This window comes from Nicotiana tabacum, chromosome 17, assembly GCF_000715075.1.
Source record: "Nicotiana tabacum cultivar K326 chromosome 17, ASM71507v2, whole genome shotgun sequence".
Taxonomy (NCBI): Eukaryota; Viridiplantae; Streptophyta; class Magnoliopsida; order Solanales; family Solanaceae; genus Nicotiana; species Nicotiana tabacum.
In genome coordinates this window covers 136,444,882-136,471,659 of record NC_134096.1, presented here as the reverse complement: position 1 = coordinate 136,471,659, position 26,778 = coordinate 136,444,882, and the positions used below count along the sequence as shown (strand labels likewise).

General features: G+C 37.5%; 1 protein-coding gene across 2 annotated transcripts; it reads right to left on the bottom strand.

Annotated features, from left to right (window-relative positions):
• On the bottom strand, positions 1–8,902 carry LOC107760311 (serine/threonine-protein kinase/endoribonuclease IRE1a). Of its 2 annotated transcripts, XM_075235156.1 has the most exons (8): positions 8,412–8,845; positions 7,051–7,451; positions 6,605–6,839; positions 3,746–5,133; positions 2,595–2,767; positions 2,016–2,262; positions 736–1,039; positions 1–278 (listed from the first exon to the last, which is right to left on the bottom strand). In XM_075235156.1, the coding sequence occupies exons 4-8, from the start codon at positions 5,125–5,127 to the stop codon at positions 132–134; spliced, it is 2,253 nt and encodes a 750-aa protein (XP_075091257.1). In that variant the 5' UTR covers positions 5,128–5,133; positions 6,605–6,839; positions 7,051–7,451; positions 8,412–8,845; the 3' UTR covers positions 1–131. The 2 variants fall into 2 exon arrangements, with proteins under 2 accessions (XP_075091257.1, XP_016433830.1); XM_016578344.2 differs by lacking the exon at positions 7,051–7,451 and having other exon boundaries at positions 8,412–8,902.
• Positions 8,903–26,778: the final 17,876 nt, after the last annotated feature.

The window sequence follows — 26,778 nt, the reverse complement described above, 5'->3', positions numbered from 1 at the left end:
TTGGTCGACATAAATATACACTTTAATAAGAATATATATAGGTTGATCATATTTACATATATAGACTACATTACATGTTGACATCATACATTCAAGTATTGAACAAGATTCAGTCGCTATTTGGAGGAGTCTTAGAGTACACTGCTTGTGAAGTACTTCTGGAAACAGTCTTCATTCCTACAGTAATCTGACATCACTTTATACACTTCAATTAGTAATTTGGGAAACCGACTCTTAAAATAGCCATCAAATCCTTCTGGTACAGTTCCTAAAATTTCCTGAAATGAAGGTGAGAGACAATGGGATGTCAGCCAATAAAAAGGTATTAAATCAGAAGAAAATATTTGAAAATCTAAGGAATTTCATATCGGTATAAACTCTAAAGTAATAAAGCTTTCTGAATATATATGTAATGATTCAGTATTTACCACTACCAACTCCCCATGGAACAATATCGCCTAATAAAATAATGCTATGATGAAATTATTTTATTTTTTTTTCTTTCTTTCCTTTTTCTTTTAATTGGAGAAAGACCTAAGAGATTTCCCGGGACAACTACTTTCTCTCCAATAATAAATAACCTGTCAACGTTTCTCAAACCCTGAAAAACCTGGAACCCAAATACAATCTGAAATCAACATTAATTAAATTCTCAAAGGAGGTTCTTGCCCAAATTTTAAGTATACAACAATCCTTCGAATAATGACAAGAGTATATAGATTTATCAGAACTAACCTGAATTTCGGTGGGAAGCTCTCTGTAATGATTTAGCTTGTTGCGCATGACTCGCAGCAAATCACGAACACTGTCGAACTTATATCGCCTGTAACGACCAATATTGTTGATGAACGGAGATTCCATCTTCTCATCCCATTTTCCACCCAAAGCAACTGGTGCTGTACCTTCCAATGCTTTCAGGAGATCAGAAGAAGTCTCCCTGTCTTCGAGTTCCACCCTGTCGCTTGAGTCACGAAGAAATGACAATCGTATCTCAGATGTCCAAAAGAAAGGATGAGCAAGCACGTCCACAGCCTTCGGTCTTGGACAAACAAAATTAAGGGAAAAAACAAGAGTTTAGCAAATGCAATTGCACTTAGTATATCTACTATTACAACAGGCGCTTTATCCATGAGATCACTATGGTCAGTTTTTCCAATACAATGTTAAATGTTTATTGATTGAAAACCATATGCAGAAATCTTGATATATCCTCATAAATTTGGTCTCTCTCGTGATGTCTGTTTCAAGTTTAACATGACGTTGAGAACCCAAAAGCTATATTTTTCTCAATTTCATAAGAGCATAGTCACTATACTATAAACAAACATGCTTTTACTGATCAAAACTTTTGCATGTTCTTTGCTCCATCAGATACTCTTCTGGTGAAGTTTACCAATCATTGCAACAAATAGTTCTTTCGTTCAAACAGCAAGAAATAATTCAATTAGGAAGTTTCTTAGGATTTCAAAACAGTCTAAGCTTTCAGAGGAAGTTTGAGCTCTCCAAGTGGTTAAGATTTTTTGCGTCTCTGAACAGCTACGAAGGAAAAATTACACAGCCTACTTAAAATGTCAAGTGGTTCAGGACTTACCAAGCAACATTACTTTACTAAATTGAGCTGAAAATTGTATTTAGCTAAACCTTGAAAAGTACACCCAGATTGTCATAATCTGTAAGCCTTCTTGTTTTTTATGAATAAGCATAAAATACTGGTTAAACTTTGAAAATAACCGTTCAGCAGCTGCAATTATTAAGCGAGATAAAGAAGGGTATAGCCATCTCCATAAACATTATTGGAGTAAGAAGGTAATAATGCAATTCAAAGAGAATTTCATGCGTAACTGGCTACAAGGATGTCTATGGCCAATAAGTGACTCTGTCCAAAATTATTTGCCGTAACTGGCTACAAGGATGTCTATGGCCAATAAGCGACTCTGTCCAAAATTATTTGCTACATGCACTAAATGATAGACTTGTTAGTATATAAACTGAAAATAAACATTTTCACTTATTACCTCAACTCAGCATTGGGGTCTAATAAATGAGAAAAGAGATCCACAGCTTCAGGGATGTGTTCCACCAAGAAAAGATCAATTTTGTTCTTTGTAATGTTAATGTCACGCTCAAGAGGGCTTCCAAAGGGATGACTACCATCAGTCACGCAGAAAAACAGAACACACCCCAGACTGAACATATCAACAGCGCGTGTTTGACGTCCATGAAGAAGCTGTTCAGGAGCTTGCCAACCCGAACTTCCATAACCTGTAAAATTCATCGCAAGTAAGAAGAATGGAAATCCAAACAACAAAAGTTAAAGACAAGATGCTCAGGCAAGCAGGAGCAGTGCTCGTAGAACATTTAAAAGCTCAGAGGCTCCAAAAGAAGAGCCTAGTGTGAGAATGACCTCAACTATCGGTCAAACAATCTTCTCCAGTAAGCAGCAAGGACGACAACAAAGTGTGTCATGGACGCATAACAATACTCAGTATGTCATGCAAATTAATTGATAACAGAGCATACTAAATGGTGATGGTACTGAACAAAAGTTTATCATGCACTACCAGCTAATGTAAAACTACTTTATAACTACTTGCCTGTCGCGTGATGACCCAATGAAGACATATCTCCGATGAGGCGCTTGCTAATTCCCATATCAGAAAGCTTAGCACCTAAGAATCTTTCCTTAGTTATCAGAACATTTGGGGGCTTCAGGTCTCGATGAATGATCCCCAAATCATGAAGATGCACAAGACCAGAGACCACATCCCTGTCCTCCAGGAAGAAATCAGAACACCAAAAGTGTGCCATACCCAGTCAAATTGCAGTTCAGAAAATTTTATGGAATTAAAAGAGACAAGAAAATTGGTCCAATTTTATGTTCAAATCCACTACAAAGGCACTGATTACAACTTTTATGTACGGAAACAGAAATATAATTCTACGCGCTCATTAACCAAACAGCAGTTTGTCTTTGTAAGATGACGGTCTAGAAATGCAAGATGCAGAAAACTTTTATAGGTTTGATAAAGGACGGAGCAGTCATACAGGGCCCTTCTTTTCCCAACTGCAGAGAGGGGGTAAATCTTGTAGCAGATAACCTATTAAACCGGGCAGTTCAAAAAGGCAGAAAGTAGTAAAACTGTAAGAGAACACAGATGAGAAAGCACGAATAAAAGGCACCAAACCCTAAGAACCATGAAGAGCAAAGTGCTAAGGCTAATTATAAAGCCATTATCTCAAGAAATTTTGAGTCAGAAGAATGAGAATTTTCTCGTTAAAGTGTCTTGCTCTATCCCGCCGTGGGCGGGAGCAAGAGTTGAACAAAGTGAAGTTCACCTAGTTCTTCCCCTAAAAGGACTTCTAGAGACCCGATGCCAAGTCAAGCATAGGAAGCAAATGCTCTTTTGGAGTTAACCAGGCAAGAAGACCTGAAATAATGCCACATAAATTAATCACTAAGAAAACATGTGATATGTAAAAACGTTACTAAAAGAGCATCATAGAACAATATGCCAAGAATGAATTTATGATGTATAATATCACCTCCCTCCCTCCCTCTCTCCTCTGTGCACGAGTGCTATGCAAAACAGGCAAACACAGAAAAAGGAAAGAATAAAAAGAGCACCCTTCCTTGTGAAGTATCATCCTTTCTTCAAGTCACCATCTAACGGGTTGCAGAGTAACCCACCTCATACCACGAATTAGAGGCACAAAATCAGATTCATTAAGAAATAATTTCACGAACCTCATCAATTTGAGCAACAAAGGTGAAGGAAAACCATTTTCTTTCCTTAACTCAGTATCCAACATAATACCGTTCAAATAATCCAAATGAATTCTACGGTTAGTAGATTCTGCATCCAAGTTCTGGTTAAGACGTGCATTTACTGTAGTGTCGGCATAAATCTGAATAAGGTCACTCAAGCTGCAAATGCAGCGTTCCAGTGCAAGATAAACAAAATCTTGGTCTTGTTCCACACCATACCACCGAACAATATTTGGATGTCGATCAGATGCAATAAGATTCTTTATCTCTTTGAAGGCGATATCATAATGTGCCCGGACAAGTCTTTTCACAGCAACTGCACGACCTTCATAAATTCCTTCAAGGACAACTGTGCCATTGCTCCCTTTAGCAATCTCTGTACTGGAGACAAACAACTTACCGATAGTGCGTCCACCTTTGCCACATATACTTGGTTGAATAAGGTTCAGCAACAGTTTATTATCAGCATCCACGTCTGCATATTGAAGTCCACCATCAGATGAGGGGCCTTTATCACTTTTCTCACCATTGCTCCCATTCTTTCCAGACTTCCGAGACTTTTTCCTTTTTGAAGGTACATTTGGTGAATGTGAGTTGCCGGGCTGTCTAACCAACTTGACTTCAGCCCCTGAATAACGATTGCGTGTTAAAGCTCCCACAAGAGTGGCTAAAATATTGCGAACTGGCATGCTCAATCTTTCAGAAGACTTGATTATTCCTTCTTTAAATGGCTTTTTAACATCTTCGGAATTTTTCTTTTTGATGATTAAAAGTATGAGCACCACCAATATGCCAAACATAGTCCTTTTTATAAAATATTCCAAATGGGATGTGTCTGCATTAGCTGCATTATCAACATTTGGCTCTGATGAGGGGAGCTCTGGACGATGAGCACCCGGGAGCATCTTCTCCTGCTGACTTCGACGTCTGTGGATAAGGGCCCTTGACTGACATGGCAATGGCATATCGAAATGTACGTCAGGTTCAGATCTTTCAGAATCCAGAATATCCCCACTAAATGGATCCTCGATGTCTTTGCAAAGAGAAGCAGCCCCTATTTCAGCAACCGTCATGTTCCACAACACTTGGTCTGAGTTTGGAATAAAAGATGTCAATGCATAGTCTGTTCTGGTGATGTAAAGCGTGTATGTGGGCAGACTCTCTTCATCAATGGTACCATTATGATGAAAGGCAATGCCATTGTCGTGAGTTGCTGGAGAGTCAGGCATCCTATATGTATAAATCAGGCGACCAGTCTTAGCATCAACCAGAAATGCAGTAGTTCTTTTAGATCCCAGAACAATCCCGCCATCCTCAGCTATTTGTGGAGTTGAACTAATATACTCATCAATATTTTTCATAAGTTTCTGTACAAAAATATGGAGCAATAAATTAGATGCTATAGGCGGATGAATAGGAAGTATAGGAAGGATTTCAAGATGTTAGTCTCTTACTTCCAAACATGCTTGTCGTTATAAAAGTGAATCTTAGTCAGCAAGCTGAATAAATTACTCATTTCTCTAACAATAAAGTACCTCCAACGTACCTTATCTCCCACTGTCCCTCCCGTCACACCCCCTCAAACCCTCCCCTCACCAAGTGCAATTTTCTTTTTTCTCTCAACTCAACTCCTCAGTTGTCAGCGTACTCTTATTGCACCTTCGCATCGTCCCGTCACTCACAAACATCATTCTGTTCCCCTATCTGCCCTTGCCTCCACTATGTCACTCCCTTCTTCCATCCCACCCTTCCCCACCCCCACAACTTCAGTCCGCCTCTCATCTTTTTGATAAGTTTAAGTACTTTATAAGAAGAAACAGTACCAAGAAGGTACCAAAAGTTTACAAGGATCAGGACTCTAACAGAAACTACACAAAAGCAGAATCCAATAAGTTAATGAAATCATAAATGTTAATTACAGAATTCCTTCTAAGCCAGCAAAATAGATTCTGGAAACATCAAAACTTAACAACAGCAAACAGCTCCTTTCCCCCTGCAACTCCCCTCCCCCCCTCCAAAAAGCCAAGCACCATTGTCTCTTTCCTTTCCTCTTCTAGGTCCCCAGTTCAAACCCAATACCCAAATACCAGCCCCTCGGTCGCTATTCCTTTTCTTCTTTTTTTCCACATATATTTCTTTTATACACTTTTTAAGTAGCTAAATCAATTCCAAAGTTGTCCTCAATCAACCAATATATAGATATGAGGGTATATTGGTCAAATCATGCTCAAAATTAACCAAATCATTTCCAAAGCTGTCCTCAATCAACCAATATGGGATATGAGGGTATATTGGTCAAATCATGCTCAAAATTAACAGCTTCATGATGGTAAAAAGGGGAGTTTAGAATACGTTTCAAACTAGGGGAGTGTTCATTTCACTTTGTTAGCCTAGATCAAGGTCTAGTTGTTAATAGTACCTCCGGTCCGTTTTAATTGTCATTTAAAGTTTTGGCATACTCACTAAGAAGACCATTTAATGGCATTAGTTATAAGGTTATTTGACTAAATTACAGTCTTTCTCTCCTCAAAGTGAATAATAATTATACCGTTTTAGAAATTTTTATAGATCATTTATTAAAGAGAGGATAGGTTTGGAAAAGAAGTTAATGCCTTCTTGGTTTCCTAAAAGCAACACTTATTTCGGACCAATTTTATTTTTGGCTAAAATGATATTAAAAATGGACCGGAGGTAGTACTGCATTAATTGATGTATCATGTCTCATTATCATTCAATGTTAAGTGGATATCATCTCTTGTTATATAGCACCAAAATTGCAAGTGTAATCTATGTAGAATAATGAAAAGACTCGTTGAATATGAAATTTAGAGACAATACCAATTTGCCAAGCCTGTTGTGCGCATACAATTCCCAATCATCCCCACGGCAGTCAATGAAATAACCACTTCCTATATCAGATGATGCCTCCCTGTTGTCATTATAGTTTATAGGAGCCTGATAAGAAGAGTAGATTGATGGGCCAGATCTAAATGACCAGAGTGTTTTCTCAGTTTTAACCTCCCGTAAATGAACAGTACCATCCAGTTCAGCAACCAGTGCTGTCTCAGGTTTCCTGGTTCAGGAAAGTGTAGCAAAGCAGAAAACCCAAAAAAAAATTAATGAATCAGAAAGCATACTAAAGACATAAAGTTACCAGCATGACAGAAAGTGAACATAGAAAGGGAAAAGGGAACAAAAAATTAAAAGGATTTTAGTTTATTATATCCAAAGAGAGTCTAGTTTACAGCTCGTGGGTCCAGTTTGCAAAAAATAAGTTGATTTACCTTCAAAGACATCAACTAGAATGTTTCTGGGTTCAAGAAGTAAGCAGAAATGTCAGTGTTCTTTTCTCCTAGATCCTGTTCGTTTTTCGAGAAGTCAAGTATGCATCAAGCATTATACATAGCGAAACATATGATCCATAACTACTGATTCTCAATAGATACTATCCCATCGCTCATAAAAAGCACCATTTTCCACATATTAGATTGTAAGTTACAGGGGAAGACATAAACTAATAACCAAATAGTAGGATTCTGTTTTTTATAGAAACTGATCTCCTCCAAGAGTATGTTGTAATTTCAAGACCAGACATCCTGAAATTGTTACGGTTGTAGTTGGCTTGGTTCTCGAACATAGAGCAATGCAAACCAAAGAAAGTCGGGATGAACAAGCATCCATTTTCCTGATGGCCAAAAAAAGGAGCATAAAACTCTTTACCTTCTAGTTCGGATGTATGAGAAAACTAGAATAACATATCTGTTTGAATAAAACACGAACTAAGGACAAATCTTGACTGAAATATGGGTTAGCTGACGTGATGCCAAAATTAGCAAACAAGTTCTATACAGTCAAGAGTGTGATTGGTATGGAGTTAGAAAATGTTTTCCAAATTTCCCATGTTTGGTTGGTCAAAATGTTCTGGACAACAAGTCCCTTAAAAATCAGGGAAGCCGCCTGATGGGAGTAAGGAAAACAAGTTCCATAAGTGGGATTTCACGCTAATTGTGTCCTTCCCACCCCATCCCCTACTAATCGCTCCACCCCCTAACAGCTACCCCACTCCCCGCGCCCCTCCGCTACCCACCTCCCCCAAACCCCCTGCCAACAACCTCCCCCCACTCTGACCCCCACCCCCTACCCTTCGCCACCCTCATATTGTTGGTAGAATATTATATAGAAGAAATGCTTTTGGGACAATATTTTCAGCTCACTTACCAAACACCATAAATAAGTAAGAAAATCACTTATTTTCCAGAAAAACATTTCTTTCATACCAAACACACCCTAAGTAGAATTGGAGCATATTTAATGATGATCAAATTCTTTTACTTTCAAGAAGCACAAGAAAACATGTAAAAAGCAATTGAAGGGATAATTTGAACCAAAATACCAAACTATGCATCAGTAGAAAATGAAATTAAAACATGAAAAGATCCTCCAGAAACAATAATAAAGCTGAAATCTTGTGTCATTTCTAAATTTTAATAAAATAAAATGATGGAGTAGCTAAGAATTTTCTACAGAAGCTCCAAGAATCCCTATATCTTTGCACAATTTACTAAAATAATTACCATACCATACCAGCAACAAATCCAAATGAGTAGAATATGAAATTCTCAAAATAGCAAGAACAGAAACTAACCTCAACTCTGACAACAGATTCCTCCTCGCCGGAGCTAGCGTAACCTCATCGGAAATTCCCTCAATTGAACTACTGGGCAAGCTCAATAACTCACTCGCCAAGCCCGTAAAGCCAAAAAATAACAGCAAAATACAGACCAGGATCACCCAGTGCCGTTTCATCGACGATATTCAACCTGAAACCAGAAATAGATCGCCGATTTCTTCTACACGGTGATTGCTTTTTTTTTTTTGGTCGGGTATGGGGTATTAAATAAATGAGGGAGGTACCGTATGATACAGTAAATGGGTTACATGGGAAGATTGAGATTGAGGAAATCTAGGGGAGGGAAGAGTAATAATGATGAGATTCGAAATTTGGAAGAAGGGGCGTAGTTGTAGAGGATCTTTGGTTTGATTGAGGTAAACAGTCGTTTCTTCTGGGATTGGGTTCCTGGGATTTCGTCCGTCCACGGTTGGCTTTGTCCGTTCTCAACTGTTCTGTTTTTAGTCAACCTTTAAAATTAAACAAACAAAGAAATTATTAAATAAAAAATATTTTTAACTATTCTACTTAAGAAATAATCTCTTGTCAATTAATACTTACTCATAATTAAGATATTTATACTCCACAAAAATAATTAAGGGTAGAATAGAAAGAAAAAAAAATTTACTTTTGAAATTCTAAAATAACAAATAATTTGAGACGATTATTTTTAGAAATTGCGACTTTGAGACGGAGGTAGTATTATACTAGTAATGGTTCTTTCCGTTTTTAGCGCTTTCTTTGCCTGATTGTTTAGACCTTTGATTCTATTTTTTGTCCATCTGTATTTAAGTATTCAACGTCGTAACCATAATATTTAGTTTAGATAAAATGAATATCACTGACCAAATAGGTTCTTTACCATGGTTTTCAAGTTCTAAGATGATATTTAACGCATATTCATATTCTTCAATGAACCTTATCCACTAGTAGTACAAAATTATTTATTTCAGTAATATCGTCATTACAATTAGATATATATCAACTACCGAAAAGATTATATCAATAGAAGTTAGGAATTCAATTCACAACGTAAGCTTCCTAATAATTTTATATCGATAAAATATAAAATTCTTATAAGTCATTTATTGATAAAGTAAGGTATAAGTTATGCTGGAATTAAAATATCAACCAAACACATGAAAAGTAATAACGAAATTTTGTTTTGTGTTTATTTTTTCCTACTATACCCAGAGGCGAAGCTATGATTTGAAGTTTATGGGTCTAAACTGGCCACCAAACTCATATTGCGTCTTAGTTACTGGGTTCGCGATTAAATATTTATACTTATTAATGAATTTCTAATACAAATAGAGGATCCACCTCTAACTATACCTCCAATCAGAATGCCTCTATAGTTTTTTATCATGATAATATTTACTTTTTTCAAAATTAATAACATTTCTTTTTCCGTTGAAAATGTATCAATTACTTGTAAGGACAATCAACTCTTAGTAAAAGCATCATCTAATCGAATATATCATTGTTGACAAGTAAGACTTGCTCTTGGTAAAAGCACATTCACCTACGACCGTTAGATTCTGGGTTCGAATCACGCTAGAGGGGAAGTGTGGAACACTATAGATCCTCCTAATCTGGGAGGGATTTAAAAAAAATATATATCATTTTTCCATTAAAAACATTATTCATGTGACCAAATTCAACATTTATGCTTACATTAGTAGTAATATTCAAGCTTGTAATGTGCAATGTACCTTTGATTATCTGTTGTAAGAATAATATCTTCTCTTAACTATTACATTAAAATTTAGAAAAGTAAAAGTAAAATTTTGAATAGGAAAATGTTCCAATAAGTGGGTGCATTTTATGTATTAAGTACTTGTGGATTTGAAGTAGTAGGTGGTGAAGTTAAAATAGAATCTAAATAAAATAAAATCTAAATAACTATTTGATTAGAATTTGAAAATTAAACTTAGCAAATCTACAATTATATGAAAAAGTTAAAATTACTTTCAAATTTACTTTGTTTTTTAAAAATTACATTATAACAAAAATAAGCAAACTAACACGTATTTAAAAGACATGTTTTGTTCCTTTTCCCCAAAAAAAGATCTATAGATATATATTTAGAATATATCAAATTTCTATTTTTCTTTTTTTTTTTTAAAGGTTCTTCAAAATGCCTTTTTATGGTCTTCTCAATGAAATATGTAAGAGAAAATATCTTTTGTCATTTTTCATAAGATAAGATGAAATTAAATGAATCAAAAAATAAGACAACATGAGCTTAACGTCTCTCTAACGTCTTCTTTCCCCTTAACGCCTCTCTTAGCAGCTAATAGCTTGTTTGGCCAAGCTGGAGAAATCATGTTATTTTGAGAAGTATTTTTTCCAAAAGTGCTTTTGAAAAAAATACTTTTGAAGATAAGCAGTTTGTGTTTGGCTAATCACTCTAAAAAGCACTTTTGAGCAATAATTTGTGTTTGACATGCTTTTCAGAAAGTGTTTTTAAGTATCAAATTACGAATAAGGACATGAATAGATTTACTTAATAGTTAATATTATAAGTAAATAAATATTCTTAAAAAATTATTATTATAGGCAATAATTAAATTTTTTCATTTTATTTAAGTAAAATATGAAAATAAAATTTAAAAGTACTTAATTCTTTTAATATAAGTTAAATATATTAAAAATCATTCAACAAATATAAAATCATTCACCCCTAAAGTCACTATATATTAAAAAATTATCCTAAAAATAATAAGAAATATTTATACATTAATATCCTAAGTATTAGGTTTAACGGTATTTTTGGTATATACTATATTTTGTTAAGGGTATTTTTGGTAAGAAGAAAAGTCAAAACTGCTTCTGCTTCTACTTTTGGGAAGAAACTACTTTTTCGGCTTCTCAGAACTGCTTATTCTTCTCAGAAGCTACTTATGCTTCTTCCCAAAAGTACCCCCCACACACACAAAAAAAAAAAAAAAATGGCCAAACACCTCAAGTTAGGAAAAAAAAAGTTATTTTAAGGAAAAAAAAAAAAGCCTCTTGAAAAGTTTGGTCAAATAGGCTATAACTCACCCACCGTTAATGCCCCATTGAGCTAATGGCTAGCAGGTAAATCGTCCTCCCATCGATAAGGGTTTTGGTAGGGTGTCAAGTACCCTTTCATCCTTAACGTCTCTCTAACGTCTTCTTTCCCCTTAACGGCTAATAGCCTGTTTGGCCAGGCTGGAGAAATCAGGGTATTTTGAAAAGTATTTTTTTCAAATGTGCTTTTGGAAAAAGTACTTTTGGAGAGAAACAGTTTGTGTTTGGCTAATCACTTTAAAAAGCACTTTTGAGCAATAATTTGTGTTTGGCCATGCTTTTCAGAAAGTACTTTTAAGTATCAAATTACGAATAAGGACATGAATAGATTTACTTAATAGTTAATATTATAAGTAAATAAATAATCTTAAAAAATTATTATTATATGCAATAATTAAATCTTTTCATTTTATTTAAGCAAATATATGAAAATAAAATTTAAAAGTATTAATTCTTTTAATATAAGTTAAATATATTAAAAATCATTCAATAAATATAAAAGCATTCATCCCTAAAGTCACTATATATTAGAAAATTATCCTAAAAATAATAAGAAATATTTATACATTAATATCCTAAGTATTAGGTTTAACGGTTATTTTGGTATATACTATATTTTGTTAAGGGTATTTTTGGTAAGAAAAAAAATTAAAACTGCTTCTGCTTCTGCTTCTACTTTTGGGAATAAACTACTTTTTTCTGCTTCTCAGAAACTGCTTATGCTTCTCAGAAACTACTTCTACTTCTTCCCAAAAGTACTCCCCCCACAAAAAAAGCTTGGCCAAACACCTCAAGTTAGGAAAAAAGTGATTTTGAAAAAGAAAAAAAAAATACTTTTGGTCTCTTGAGAAGCTTGACCAAACATGCTATAACTCACCCACCATCAATGCCCCATTGAGCCGATGGCCAGCAGGTAAATCGCCCTCCCATCAATAATGGTTGTGGTGGGGTGTCAAGTACTCTTTCATCCTTAACCACCAGAGATTTCGGATTTGAATCTCTGGGTATGGAGTCGCCTTTGTTAGGGAGCATTTTACCCCCAATGCGGGACTTTCCGGGGCGAATTCGGATTTAGTGGGGTCCCAATATGGGTACCGAACACCGGATGAGAAAAAAAAAATGGCCCCTCCCCTTTCTCCTCTCCTTAGTGAAATCACTTGCTTATTCTTCTACAATTTAATCGCGTGAAAATAATCTAAAACATAGAATTATTGCCAAGTTATTCAAAATTGACAATAATATTAAAAAAAATAGTATTTCAACTCGATAAAATTTGAAAAAAAGGGCAGACTATTTCAAAGTTGTATTTTTTTTTTTTTTAAATATCATTATGAGTGGAAGAGTGATTTTTTTCTGAAAATTCATTTTAAAAACACCTCCAACCAACACTTTTAAAAAAAAAACATCTTTAGATTGCATAGTTTTTTTTAAGACTTAAAAAAGGAAGAAATTTTTTTTTTTTTTTTTTGCATGTTTGGAAAAATATTCATAGACAAAACTAGGGGTGGATCTATATAGGAAAGGGTGGATTCACGTGAACTCATGCTCCCTTCCGTAGACTATGTAAAGAACTAGTAGTTTTTAGATTTCGTTTTTAAATAAGCAATGTGTGAACTTTGGCTTATCGGTCAATGAGTGCACTTGCCCCCAATGTCAGGGGTTCGGTCCTTGCATGTTCCATTAGACGCTTTAATTAAAAATGCTTCTATTCTTGTATTGTTTCATTTTCTTTCTTGGTTACCCAACCTTAAGTTATTCTTTAAAAAGAAAATTTTTGCTAAAATATTTCATGAAATGTGATATTGTGATCCCATTTTTTTCTCTTAAAGATTATCACGGATAATAGTAGGTTGTAAGTGTTGTTAAAAAATAAAACTTCAAAATTGAAAGGTTAATCTCTCAAAAAAGTTTACACTTTGTCAAAGACAAAGAAATAAAGTACAAGAAAAGTATAATAAATTAACCTTAAACTCTCGCTATAACCAAAAACTAATAATACAAATCACATATCTACATGGAAGTAGAAGGACATAAAAGATCCACGTAATAAGATGGATGAAGAATTTTTTAATATTGTTTAGCTTGCTATATAAACATAAGATATTTAAAATTGTAAGTAATGATGCTATTATTGATAATTTTTTAAAGTATGAAAAATCACCGAGGACATAAATAATGCTTGTTTATCCGTAAAACGGTGCATGTGAATTTATACGTGATTTTATAAATAAGTGAATCGATTTGATCATAAAATGATAAATAAATTAGACAAGTATATAAGACATAGTCTTGTAATCCAGATAAAACAGCAAAAATCTTGGTTCTGGGAGCAGAGCTTCCGGAGGTAGTAAGGACAATATTAATGAGCAACAAGATAAAATAGTATTAAGCTTTTGAGCAGAGTATAGTATTAGCTTGTCAGAAAATTTGTCCCCTTTATAATGGTTCTAGAGCTCACTATTTATAGTTGTACCTAGGGAACAAGGTCCTAGGATCAAGCTCCCCTCTAATGACAATTATGAGAGCCATTGAAGAATGTGTAACGGTAGGCTGTGAATGCCATATTCTCTATAACGGACCATGTACTTAATGATATAAAATATTCTCCATTAAATATTACCGAGTGGCGGGCATTTATTTCGCCTTTATAGATACCATTTTCACCGGTAACAAACGAGATCATTGCCTTCAAACCTGATTGTCTTCTGTATTCGACTCCACATGTCGCTTTATTACGCGAGTATTTAATATGAACATATTTTACCCTATACAGATAGTCCCCTTGTTTTTCGGTGGCATAACCTTGTGTCACCGGGAAGTTGGTAAACATATACCTTTCTTTGCGGGAAATTCTCTGACCCCTCTAAAAGGTTTCTGATGGTTGACTAGACGCACGTCTCTCCACATTTAATGCTGTAATTATGGCCAATATTTTGGCTAATGGAGTCCATCTCACATAAGCATAAACATCTTTGCAAAGTGTAGACTTTGTTGGCAATATTCTTTGGGACCCAAAAATATTGCATTGTATGTTGGACATCATTTGCACAAGTTGTATCTCTTCTTTTACACCTAAGAGGCCAAGACTTTTTTGCCTATAAAAGGGAATGCAATTAGTTCATTTTAGACACACCAACAAGACTTGAGTCTTCATTTATTGTTTCTTCCTTTCCTCCATTCATTAAGAGTGTTTTGTATGAGAGTTAGTGTTGGGAAGCACTTGTGTGAACCCTTTATTTGGAGTGATCTTGTGAGGTTATTATCTTAGGGTATTTGGGATTAATTAAAGTGTTTACTCTAATTTTGTACTCTCTTTTGTACTCTTATTGTTATAGTAAATTACTACTATCCGCTTGTGGACGTAGGTCACTTTGACTGAACCACGTTAAATTTGTGTCTTCTTTATCTACTTTAATTGTCGTTGTTATCAACTTCCATTATCTTTGTTATTTCCATTATACCGTTGTTTGGCTATATTTCGCACTACCCGGGTTTCGATCCTAACAATTTGGTATCAGAGCCAGATCTAACCGGGTTAGTTTCAATAGCCAAAATGACTCTAACAAAGACCTATGTTGAGAAATTTGACCGAAGTATAAACTTCGGAATATGGCAATTAAAGATGGAAGCTATCCTAATTCAGGATGGCTTAAACTTAGCGTTGCAAGGAAAGGAGAAGAAGTCGGATAAAATGACGGATGAGGAGTTTGTTGTCATAGACAAAAGGGTAAAAGCATGTATCATTTTAAATATCTCAAATGAGGTTTTATGTGAAGTTTCTGTATAAACCACAACCAAAGGCATGTGAAAAAAATTGAAAACCTTATATATGAAGAGGACGGTAGAAAATAGACTTTACCTGAAGCAAAAGCTTTATACAATTCGTATGGGTGAAGGTACCTATATTCTCTCTCATCTTGACATCTTTGATTCCATTCTTATGGATTTATGTAATATAGATACTGAAATTAAAGATGAGGATCAAGCTGTGTTACTGCTTTGTTTTCTACCCTCATCTTTTAAGCATATAAGAGATACTATGCTTTATGCAAAGGATAATATCTCTTATAAGGATATTAAATCTATCTTAAAATCAAAAGAACGGATAGATAGTGATATTACTGGGGAAGCTAGTGGAACTCAAGCGGAAGTTGGCTTGTTTGTTAGGGAAAAATCCGACTCCATATCCAGATACAATAATTTAGAGTGTCGCTATTGTCATAAGAAAGGTCACAATATCTCTGAATGCTATAAACTGAAAAATAAAGAAAAGCATAAAGAAAGAAAAAATGAGCACAAAAATACTGACACCGCCGAAGCTAGTGTAGCAACTGATGAGATTGAGGGAACTATATTTTTAGCAACTGAAACTAGTTTCAGATTAGACAATGAGTGGATTTTAGATTCCGGTTGTTCATATCATATGTGTCCTAGCAGGGACTTATTTTCTACATATGATTCAGTTGCAGGTGGAGTTGTCCAATTGGGTAACAATGTTACTTGTAACGTTATTGGCAAAGGTACAATTCGGGTCAGAATGCACGATGATGTGGTGAGAACTCTCACCGATGTTAGATATATTCCTGAGTTGAAGAAAAATCTCATATCTTTGGGCACTTTAGAATCCTTTGGGTACAAATTCACTGGTGAAGGTAGAGTTCTGAATATTTTTCAAGGTGCTCGTGTGATCATGAAAGCACACAGATCTAGTCCGTTGTATACTTTATTGGGCTCCACTATTATAGGCCCTACTACAGTTTCGGTATCAGACAATTTATCTTATTTTGATGGCATTAAATTTTGACATATATCCATTGGGGCTTTTGCGGAGAAGGTAGAGCAACTTTACTATATCAGCCAAAATTAGGCCAAGGTGAAAATTTGTAATTATGGCCAATATTTTGGCTAATGGAGTCCATCTCACATAAGAATCTTTGAAAAGTGTAGACTTTATTGGCAATATTCTTTGGGACCCAAAAATATTACATTGTGTGTTGGACATCATTTGCACAAGTTGTTTCTCTTCTTTTACACCTAAGAGGCCAAGACTCTTTTGCCTATAAAAGGGAAGGCAATTAGTTCATTTTAGACACACCAACAAGACTTGAGTCTTCATTTCTTGTTTCTTCCTTTCCTCCATTTATTAAGAGTGTTTTGTATGAGAGTTAGTATTGGAAAGCACTTGTGTGAACCCTTTCTTTGGAGTGATCTTGTGAGGTTATTCTCTTAGGGTATTTGAGATTAATTAGAGTGTTTACTCTAATTTTGTACTCTCTTTTGTACTCTTATTGTTATAGTAAATTGCTACTCTCCGCTTGTGGACGTAGGTCACTTTGACCGAACCACGTTAAATTTATATCTTCTTTATCTACTTTAATTGTCGTTGTTATCAACTTCCATTGTCTTTGTTATTGTCATTATACCGTTGTTTGGCTATATTCCGCACTACCCGGGTTCCGATCCTAACAAATGCCCCGAACACGCGTCATTCCCCGATTTATCAACACTTTTACCGGTTATCGAGGTAATTATGGCCACAATTTTAACCGCTTATTCCTTTACTTATACGCATCAACCTTCTCCATTTACACTTCATAACTTTCCAAACTCTCTCAAACTCTCTTTACTCAGCTCATACTTGTTTTCAACTCTCTCTAATCTTCTTCTTCAGAAAAAACTTTTTCTCCCTTATGATAATAATGGCCTCCTCTTCTAGATATCCCAGTTCATCACAGAACAAAAGTAGTGTTGATGATGTTTCTCCTCCCACGGTAAGCACCGTTATTCCAAGAAAACTCATCACTACTAAGGACTTCGAAGAGAAGTATCCTTCCGCCAACCCTCGCACATAGGTTGTTGGCGTGTATCCTTCTTCCATCCGTCCTTTCAGTATTCCTGTTGTGAAGGAAGACTGTTGTTGCCATGATTTTAACATCATCACTCCTGACCTGGCGGAACGAATAACCTTACCCAAGAAGAGCTATCCCTGGCTCGACTAATGAACCTTTATTCCCCCAAGATTTTTCGTGGGGGAATGATAAATTTTAGTAAACATGGCCACCATGCTTTACTAATAGTATGAATGATGACAACGACCGTGGGGTGGATGGAACGGTTTGTTGCAGTTGCCACTAGGGACACCATTCCGGCTACGACTTCATCCTTTCCAGAATTATGGAAATGTACTCGTAAGTTTACTGTTTGTCTTTTCTTTTAGTTAAAGACTGCCTCATGCTTTTACTGATTCTTCTTCTTTCACTTATTTCAGCAACTCGGTGGAAACCACCTTGGGTTAAAGGCTTGGACCAGTGGGTCCAAAAAATTTTGATGTCACTACGCTCAATACTCGCATGTGGAAAGAACTGGCCCTTAAATATGGGTGGAAGGGCAAAAATCACGGTAGGTCAAACTCATCTTATTTTTACCTTGCGTATAAGAAAATTGATTAACCTTTCTCTCCTGTTGAATTCAGGTCAACCCAGGGCTCCGTTACCGTCCCTGAGGAGGATGTTTTGGTTGATCCCTCAGAGTCGGCGAGGTTGTTGCAAGAGGCCTTTGCCCGAACGGGTATAGTCGGTCCTGCTTCCGGTGCAAGTACTTTTTCGGAATCCCTGGCCGGAGAATAAGCAACAAAAAATACGATGTTCCTCTACGACCGAGGGAAAAATAAAAAGGCAAAGAGTGTCGCGCCCGAGCTGGACATAGACACCATGGTCATCGGTGATGATGGAGGAGCCAGTGACAAGGGGGATTCTCTACATAGAAGACGATGACCTTCATCATCTCAACAGAATGCTCAATCTGTTGAGCTAGTTACGCCAACCGAGGACGACGCCTCGACACTCTAGGAGGAGTATAATGTAGTGGATGATGCTAATTCTTGCTTATGAGTCCCAGTCATTGTTCCCGGTACCGTGAGGTTAGGTATCAGGTCTCTCCCATCCTTGGTTGATGAAAAACCAACAACTAGCATTATGGGTGTCGTAGCTGCTTCTCAACCTAAAACGCTATCAGCTTCATCTCCTTTTTCACCAACTCTGCCTTCGCCACCAACAACTGCTACATCATCTCCACCTGTCGCAGTTGACTGAGAGGAGGATGTCCCTCTTTCCCAGTCCCAAGTTCATGGGAATTTGGGGCACAACTATTCTTCCCCCCCGAAGATCCCCAAAGGAGGTGGAGCGTCTCCCTCTCGATTTATGCCGAATGCCATATGTTATCCCGGCCGGTAGAACTTGTTAATTATCTGAAGCCTCTGGCTTCAAAAAAAGATAGGAATAAAATACAATCTCTCTCGGAAGAGTGTTTGCTGAACAATGTCATGCACAACGCAACGACGATACAATCTTTGTCTCATTTGTTGTTTCTTATATCATTGTTACAACAAGGTTTTGAGTTTGCATTTCTGTTTTGCAAGATAACTTTCTTGCTTCTTGTAAGGACCCGTAAAAATTTAAACTAAAAACTCATGGTTTCGTAGTGCCAATATAGATTCTTGCGTTATCATCGCGGTTCGGACTTTTTGGATTGAACGGTACCCTACGGACTGGGAGAAAATATTTCACAGAAGAACGCCTTTCTGCGGCCCATTATGTGGTCGCATATCCACTATGCGGATCGCATAATAGCCGCAGAGTGAAGCAAAAAATTGGCCAATTTTGAGTCCAGTTATGCGGCACGATTATGCGATCGCATAATCGCTTTGCGGGGAGCATATTGATCGCATATCTGCCTTGAACTTTTACGAAGGGGAGTTCTACCTTGCATTATGCGACCGCAGAATAGGTATGCGGACCGCATACTGGTCACATACATAGTCAGTCAATTCAAGCCCCTGAGGGCCATTCTGCGGTCACTTTGCGGACCGCATAACCATTATGCGGTCGCATATGCGACCACAGACCTGTGTCGGGGCACCCATTTTCTTAATTTAAAACCCAATCCCCATTCCGTTAAAACACCCCTTTAGACCAGTTTGAGCCCATTTTCTGATATTTTCTAGAGTGAGAGAGAGAGAGAGTTCTAGAAGGAGGGCCTCATTTTCATCAAATTGATCTTCAATCATCACTTAAAGCCTTGGAAATATTCAAGTAGGGCACCAAATTCTTCATCCTAAAAGGTAAGACTTCATCACCCCAGCTCTTAATTCCAAACATAGCTATAATGAGGTACAAGTGTGGTACTTCATGGGGATGGGGGTGATTACATTGCATGCATGTAAGATAAAAGGGTGTAGGGAGAATGTAAGCTAAGAATGGAGATGAATGGGTTATGAAAGACGAAACCTCCCATGAAAAGAACCTCGAAACCTTAATACACACTTAGTATTTGATAAAATGTTCAAGTGGGCTAAAACCATGAACGTCTTCCTGATTTAGGTTAAACTTGTTATATTGTTAAAAATAGATTGAGGTTGCTAAGAGTTCCAGATAGTTGTAGAGTCAAAGAAGCTCGATTGAGGTATGTATAGCTAACCCTCTTCTTCTTAGAATCGAACTCTTGGTGTCCGTATAATTGGTGTAAGTTCTGACTTGATCATACTAGAATTGTTTGCCTTTGTGTGTTGGGTTGAAAGATTCATGCTCCCTAATTGTTCTAGATGTTTACCATATCATCATCTTATTTGAGAACGTAACTATGATTTTCCAAGCTCCTTCCCTTATGTGTGCAATGCCTTATGTGATGGTACTTATCGACATGAATGATGATGTTATTTGAACGAATGAAAAGGGAAAGACTTGAATTGTAAAATGTGCCCAAATGCCAAAAATTACTTAATAAATGAGGCTGTTTGTGCCATGTAATAAAAGATGGAAAAGAAATGTGAATTGAGTGAACAATTGAAAGAGGTTATGTCTTAAGTGAGATGTCTTAGCCGATCGGGCTGAGATCGGACGCCATACTGTATACATGGTGGCATTTGTGTGGGAATTATTGATTTACATTATGGATATGGATATGTCTCACTTGATATTGCTTAGCCGGTCGAGCCGAGACCGGACTCTGTATAAAAACACGGTGGCATTGTGAGTTGCGGCACTTGGCACTAAAGATTATTAATCTAAAAAGATGGAAAGATTGACTCAGAAATTATGTGATCCTTACTTGTTGTTTTTTTGTATTTATGTGAAGCACTTTTGATTCTTGTGACTGCCTTCTCCTTGTTTCACCGTTCATTCTACTAAGATTGGTGTTTGCCCTTACATACTAGTACTATTCGATAGTATTAATATCCCTTTTGTCGGGGGCGCTACATCTTTGTATGGATGTAGGTGGTTCCATCGCAGACAGCGCCAATCGCAGATAGTGGTGCTCTTTTTCTCTCCTCACGGCAGGCTTAGTGATCCCCATTTCTTCCAGGGGTCATGTAGTTCTTCTTTTATATAAGTTTTCACATTTTGAGGTATAGTCGGGGCCTTGTTTCCGGCATTGTCATGTTGGTCTTTTGTAACTTTAGAGGTTCCGTAGATGTTTATGTGGGTCATGTATGGATGTCGGGGTGGTCATTGGATCAAGTTGTATTTTGAAACTCTTTTCCACTCAATTGTAAACCGTAAGTGCTTTTGGAAACTTAGTTATGACATAATGTATATAAGGAAAAATGAACTAGCAACGTTATATATTTATATAACTGATCTCTCCCATGTTTAACAAACGGTGATGCGTTCCCTTTTTGTATTATGAATGAGTCTGGTAGGAAAGGTTTAATAGGCTTTCTCAAACGGGTTCACTCGGTTGAGCATCAGTCGCGCTCCCCGAGGTTGGGGCGTGACACTTCTAAGGGCATTCAAAGGTTGATTCTTGATAAGGAGGAACTCACCTCCGAGCGAGATTAATTATTGGCCGAGCGGGATCAGTTAAGGGTACAATTTGAAGAAGCTAGGGCCAAATGGGTTGAAGTCTATAATGTAGTTTTTGCTGCATCCGATCGTGAGGTTGCCTATGTGGAAAGATTGAGTAATTTAGAGGCAGCCTTAAACTCTAAAGCTGAAGAAGTTACTGCTGCCGAGGAGAAGTATGCCCGGTTGGAAGAAAGGCATAAGAGGGTCATATAACATAATAAAGTTTTCAGCTCTACTGTCTATGACCTCGATGTCAGTCTCTAGGCCACTAGATCCGAGCGGGATAACCTTTCAATCGAGGTTGACCATCTTAAATAAGAACTTCAGTGCTGAGCGGCTTCCCTCATTATTATTGAAAAAACATATTCTATGTATAACATAAGGATAAAAACCTTGGAAGAGGCCAAAGCGGGCAAAATTGACTTTGATGCCGAAATCGCTAAGGCCCGTGAGCTGGAGTCAACTGTCCGAAGGGGTCTTCCGGTCTATCCTGATGTTATCACTCTTTGGGTTTCGATTATGAGTTCTCGAGAACTGAAGAAGAACCCGAAGGTGATGATGCTGAAGGCCAAGATATTGAGCATGCGGCGGATCCACCCACTTCTCCTAGGGGTACAAATGTTTCTCTTCCTCCGGGTTCCAGAGGTGCAGTAGCTTAGCTTTTGCTATATTTTCTATACTTTTATGCTCGTGCTTCTTTGCATGTTTGTTATAAATATAAGTACGTTTTCGTTCAAGTATTGTGCAAGTTTTTCTTTTTTGCGTACTTTTTGTTTAAGTATTCTCGCAAATATTTTGCGCGGAGATACACGAGGCTTCGGGTGTATTTTTCCCTGATAGTATTTGGATTCCAGACATAAGTTCTTCTGAAATCAACCATTTAACATGAGGGTTTCATAAGAGAAGGCCCTCTTATGTTTACGATGCTCTTGAAAAGGGCGTCTCATGTTCATTACGGCACTAGCATTTGAAGTACTTATTTAAGTTTTAAATGATAAAATTAATTCATCGTTCAGACAAGAAACAAGATAAAAATAAAAGGACTTTACTTTATTCCTTCCATTTTCAATAGTATATAAGCATTTGTTGTGCTAAAAAGAAATTGCCAATACTTATGGCTAATTTGTATAACTTGTTTCTACGGGGCTGGTCGTGCAGTCCCAGTCTCGCCGATACAACTTTATTTTCGGGTTTCGGCTTCCCAGTCGATATAGCAGTCATTGTTGCCATATTCTCATATCATTCCCCCTTAGTGTTCGAATGGGAAGAATGCGAATTTGAACACTGGAAGTTTTGTTCCTTCGAATATTCTACTAGTGATGGTTAGATAATCTTCGGTTCGATAGTAAACTTCACTTCCCCTTAGGAATGTTTACTATCGAGCCAAATATTACCTAACAATACCCTAGTGGCTTGCACTTGTGAACGGTCGGGTAATCTTTGTCCGACAACAAATTTTAATTCCGGGTAGGAACTTTGCTACAAAGCAAAAGACTATCTAACCGCTCCGCAGTGGCTCGTTGCTTTCATGCCTTGTCGTTTAAAGGTCTTATTTTTGATGACGAGGCTTCTTTCGTAGTATGCTTTTCGTTGTTGCCTCGTTAAAACATTGCCAGAAAAACCCAAGTAGGACAAAGACTGGACGAAGGGAAAAAAAAATGTAGCACATAATTTTAGTATAGGCGAGGCTCATCAGCAATAGTATCTCTTGAGGTGTGTCACATTCCAGTTACTCGGCAACTTTACACCGTCTTGATTTTCTAACTCGTATGACCCTTTCCAGGTGATAGCTGAAACCCGGTAGGGGCCTTCCCATATTGGACCTAGCTTTCCTGCATTGAGCTTTCGGGTATTCCGAGTTACTTTCCTTAAAACCAAGTCTCCTACTTTGAAATAACAGAAGTTGGCTCTTCAATTGTAATATCTTTCCATTCTCTGCTTTTGGGCTGCCATCCTTATATGCGCCAAGTCCCTCTGTTCATCGAGCAGCAGCAATTTGACCAACATTGCTTCATTATTTGTTTCTTCGTCCGCCCGGAAATATCTCAAGGTAGGTTCTCCTACTTCCACCACGATCAAAGCTTCTGCTCCTTACACAAGAGAGAAAGGAGTTTCTCTCGTGCTTGATTTGGCCGTTGTTCGGTACGCCCATAGCACTCCTGGCAACTCTTCAGGCCATTTGCCTTTGGCTGCTTCCAATCTCTTTTTGAGATTTTGTATAATCACCTTGTTTGTTGATTCTGCTTGACCGTTTGTGCTTGGATTATAGGGTAATGATATTATTCTTTTGATTTTTAAGTCTTCAAGGAACTTCGTGACCTTTGTGCCTATAAATTGTGGCCCGTTGTCGCTGGCTATTTCCTTTGGTATCCTGAATCTACAAATTATGTTCTCCCACAAAAATCTACCATTTCGTGTTCGTCGATCTTCTAATAAGGACCTGCTTCAACCCACTTAGAATAATAATCAGTTAAAATAAAAAGAAATCTTACCTTACTGGGGGGCGGTGGTAGTGGACCGAGTATATCCATCCCTTACTTCATGAACGGTCATGGCAACAAAACTGAGTGTAGTGGTTCTGCCGGTTGATGTACCAACGGTGTGTAGCGTTGACATTTGTCACTTCTTTGAACATAAGCCTTGGCATCTTTCTCCATCCTGGGCTAGTAGTATCCTGCCCTGATTAATTTTAGCACTAAGGAATCCGCGCCTAAGTGATTTTCGCAGATCCCTTCATGGACTTAGTCTCGCATAACATAGTTAGCTTCGGAAACTCCCAATCATCGGAACAACGGGCCTTGGAAAGGTCTTCTATACAATTGTCCTCCCTTGAAGCAGTATCGAGCCGCTTTAGTGCGCAGCAACCCGAGATGCCTTGGGATCTTTAGGCAACTTTCCATGCTCGAGATAGTCTATGATCTTATTTCTCCAATCCCAGACCAAATTGTGGGGTTATCTGCGTCCAATACCGAATGTATAAGCTGTACTACCGTACTAGAGTCTGATCCTTTCATTTCTATGGATGATCCCAGACTGGCTAGTGCGTCTGCTTCCGGAGATTTTCTTTTCTCGGGATATGCGTAATTGACCATTCCCTGAACCGAGCAAGCAGAGCTTAGACTTTCACTACATACTGTTACGTGCATTCCTCTTTGGTTTCGAAGATCCCGTAGACCTGATTTACCACCAATTGGGAGTCGCAATTGATTTCTATGACCTCGGAGTCCAGTTCCCAGGCTAGCTCGAATCCTGAAATCAAAGCTTTATACTTTGCTTCATTGTTAGTCAAAGGAATAGTTCTTATGGCCTGCCTTAGGGTTTCTCCCGAAGGCGTGATTATCACTATACCGAGCCCGGACTCCTTCATATTAGTAGCTTCGTCTGTGAGCAAGGTCCAAACTCCCGATGTCGATTCCGATACCATCACTACTTCTTCGGTAGCTAAAGGGTCCCTGACTGAAATCAGCCACAAAGTCGGCCAAAACTTGTGACTTAACCACAGTCTTAGGTTTATACTCTATATCAAATTCACTCATTTCGACGGCCCATTTAGTCAGCCTACCTAAAGGTTCAGATTTGTGAAGAATATTCTGCAGGAGAAAAGTGGTCATCATGGCTATCATATGATATTGGAAATAAGGCCTTAGTTTTCTAGCGGCTACTACGAGGGCTAAATCCAATGTTTTTCAGATGTGGGTAGCGAGTTTCTGCTCCTGTTAAACTTTTACTAACATAATAGATAGGAGATTGCGTACCTTCGTCCTCATGGACTAAAACGGCACTTACCGCTACCTCCGAGACCGCTAAGTATATCAGTAGATGTTTGCCTTCCTCTGGTTTTTACAGTAATTGAGGACATGACAAATACCTTTTCAAAACCTTCAAAGCCCGGTCACATTCCGGAGTGCATTCGAAGTTGTTCTCTTTTTTATGCAGTGAAAAGAATTGATGGCATTTCTCCGAAGACTGGGAAATGAACCTGCTCAAAGCAGCCAGTCTCCCTGTCAATCTTTGAACCTCTTTCATGCTTGATAGTTGGTCCGAGATGTATTCGATGGCTTTAATTTTATCGGGGTTAACCTCGATCCCCCTTTGTGACACCAGTAATTCTAGGAACTTACCAGAGCTGACCCCAAATGCACATTTCTCGGGGTTAAGCTTCAAGTTGTGCTTCCTTAAGATGTCAAAGGTTTCTTGTAGGTGTTTAAGATGATCACCTGCGCTTAAAGACTTAACTAGCATATCATCTATGTAAACCTCCATAGATTTCCCTATTTCTTCTCAAACATTTTGTTTACGAGCTGCTGACAAGTGGCTCCGGCGTTCTTTAGCCCGAAATACATCACATTATAATAATATGTGCTAAAGTTCGTTATGAATAAAGTTTTTCCTGATCCCCCGGGTTTATCTTGATTTGGTTGTACCCGGAGTAAGCATCGATGCACTCATAAACTCGTGCCCGGCCATCACATCAAATATTTTATCAATGTTTGGCAATGGGAACTATTCTTTTGGGTACGCCTTATTTAAATCCTTGTAGTCTACGCACATGCAAAATTTATTATTTTTCTTTGGAACTACTTCTATGTTAGCTAGCTGCAGATAGATTTTTGTGGTCCGTACTTTCTTCTGCGGACTGCACTACTTAAGTTTCGTGCCCCTTCTTGCCTTGTGATTCAGAATACTCCTTTTTGAGTCGTATTTCATCATTGGAGACCAAACTTCCAACATTCCTGCAATTTTCACACTTTCATTAGTTTCGAGAACATAAATCAATACTTTCGGACTAAAACAAAAGCAAAAAGGTACTAATAAGTAGTCAAATTCCCCACTTATCAATTCCCCTAAACTTAAGCCTTTGCTTGTCCTCAAGCAAATGAATTAGTTCCCACCTCCTTGAGTTAAAGGTAATTTCAGCGAGTCAAAGATATGCTAGTCACACATCGGTTGGGACCAGCAATAACCCACGCTACTCATGCATTATCAATAAGGTGACAAGTCAAATATTCATGCACATATAGTTCTAATGTGACATTTGAGCTTCAAGAATTGACTTTACTCATCAAGGACTCTTGTTTTATCATGTAAGTCATGGTGGACTCCAAACTTTTCCTCCTCTACTTTCCATTTGCCATGCTCACATAAGAAATTAGCACTCGATCTTTAGGTTCATGAAAGGTTCACTCGTCTCTCACAAGAGAATGTCACAAGTACGTCTTCAAGTACCATAAGCTTGCCCCTCATGCAGATCGCCACTAATGTAAGCTCACTCGGTTTGAAATCAAGTAGGACTTCTTTCGGGTTGTAGTGAAGGATTTTGGATTAGGGTAAGATATCATATGGGTAAGTGGTTACACCTTTCCTTAAGCACTCTACATTTTCATTTCTCGGCTCATAATTATTAATTCTTAGAGGCATTTTATTTTCATTGGGGACTTAACATC

Excerpts from the sequence above, each read along its gene's own strand:
- LOC107760311 (XM_016578344.2), bottom strand. The coding sequence starts at position 8,572 with ATGAAACGGCACTGGGTGATCCTGGTCTGTATTTTGCTGTTATTTTTT. Across the intron at positions 5,134-6,604 it reads ACAACAGGCTTGGCAAATTG|AAACTTATGAAAAATATTGA; the intron begins GTATTGTCTCTA and ends ATTTTTGTACAG. Across the intron at positions 2,768-3,745 it reads TTGTTGCTCAAATTGATGAG|GGATGTGGTCTCTGGTCTTG; the intron begins GTTCGTGAAATT and ends CCTGGAGGACAG.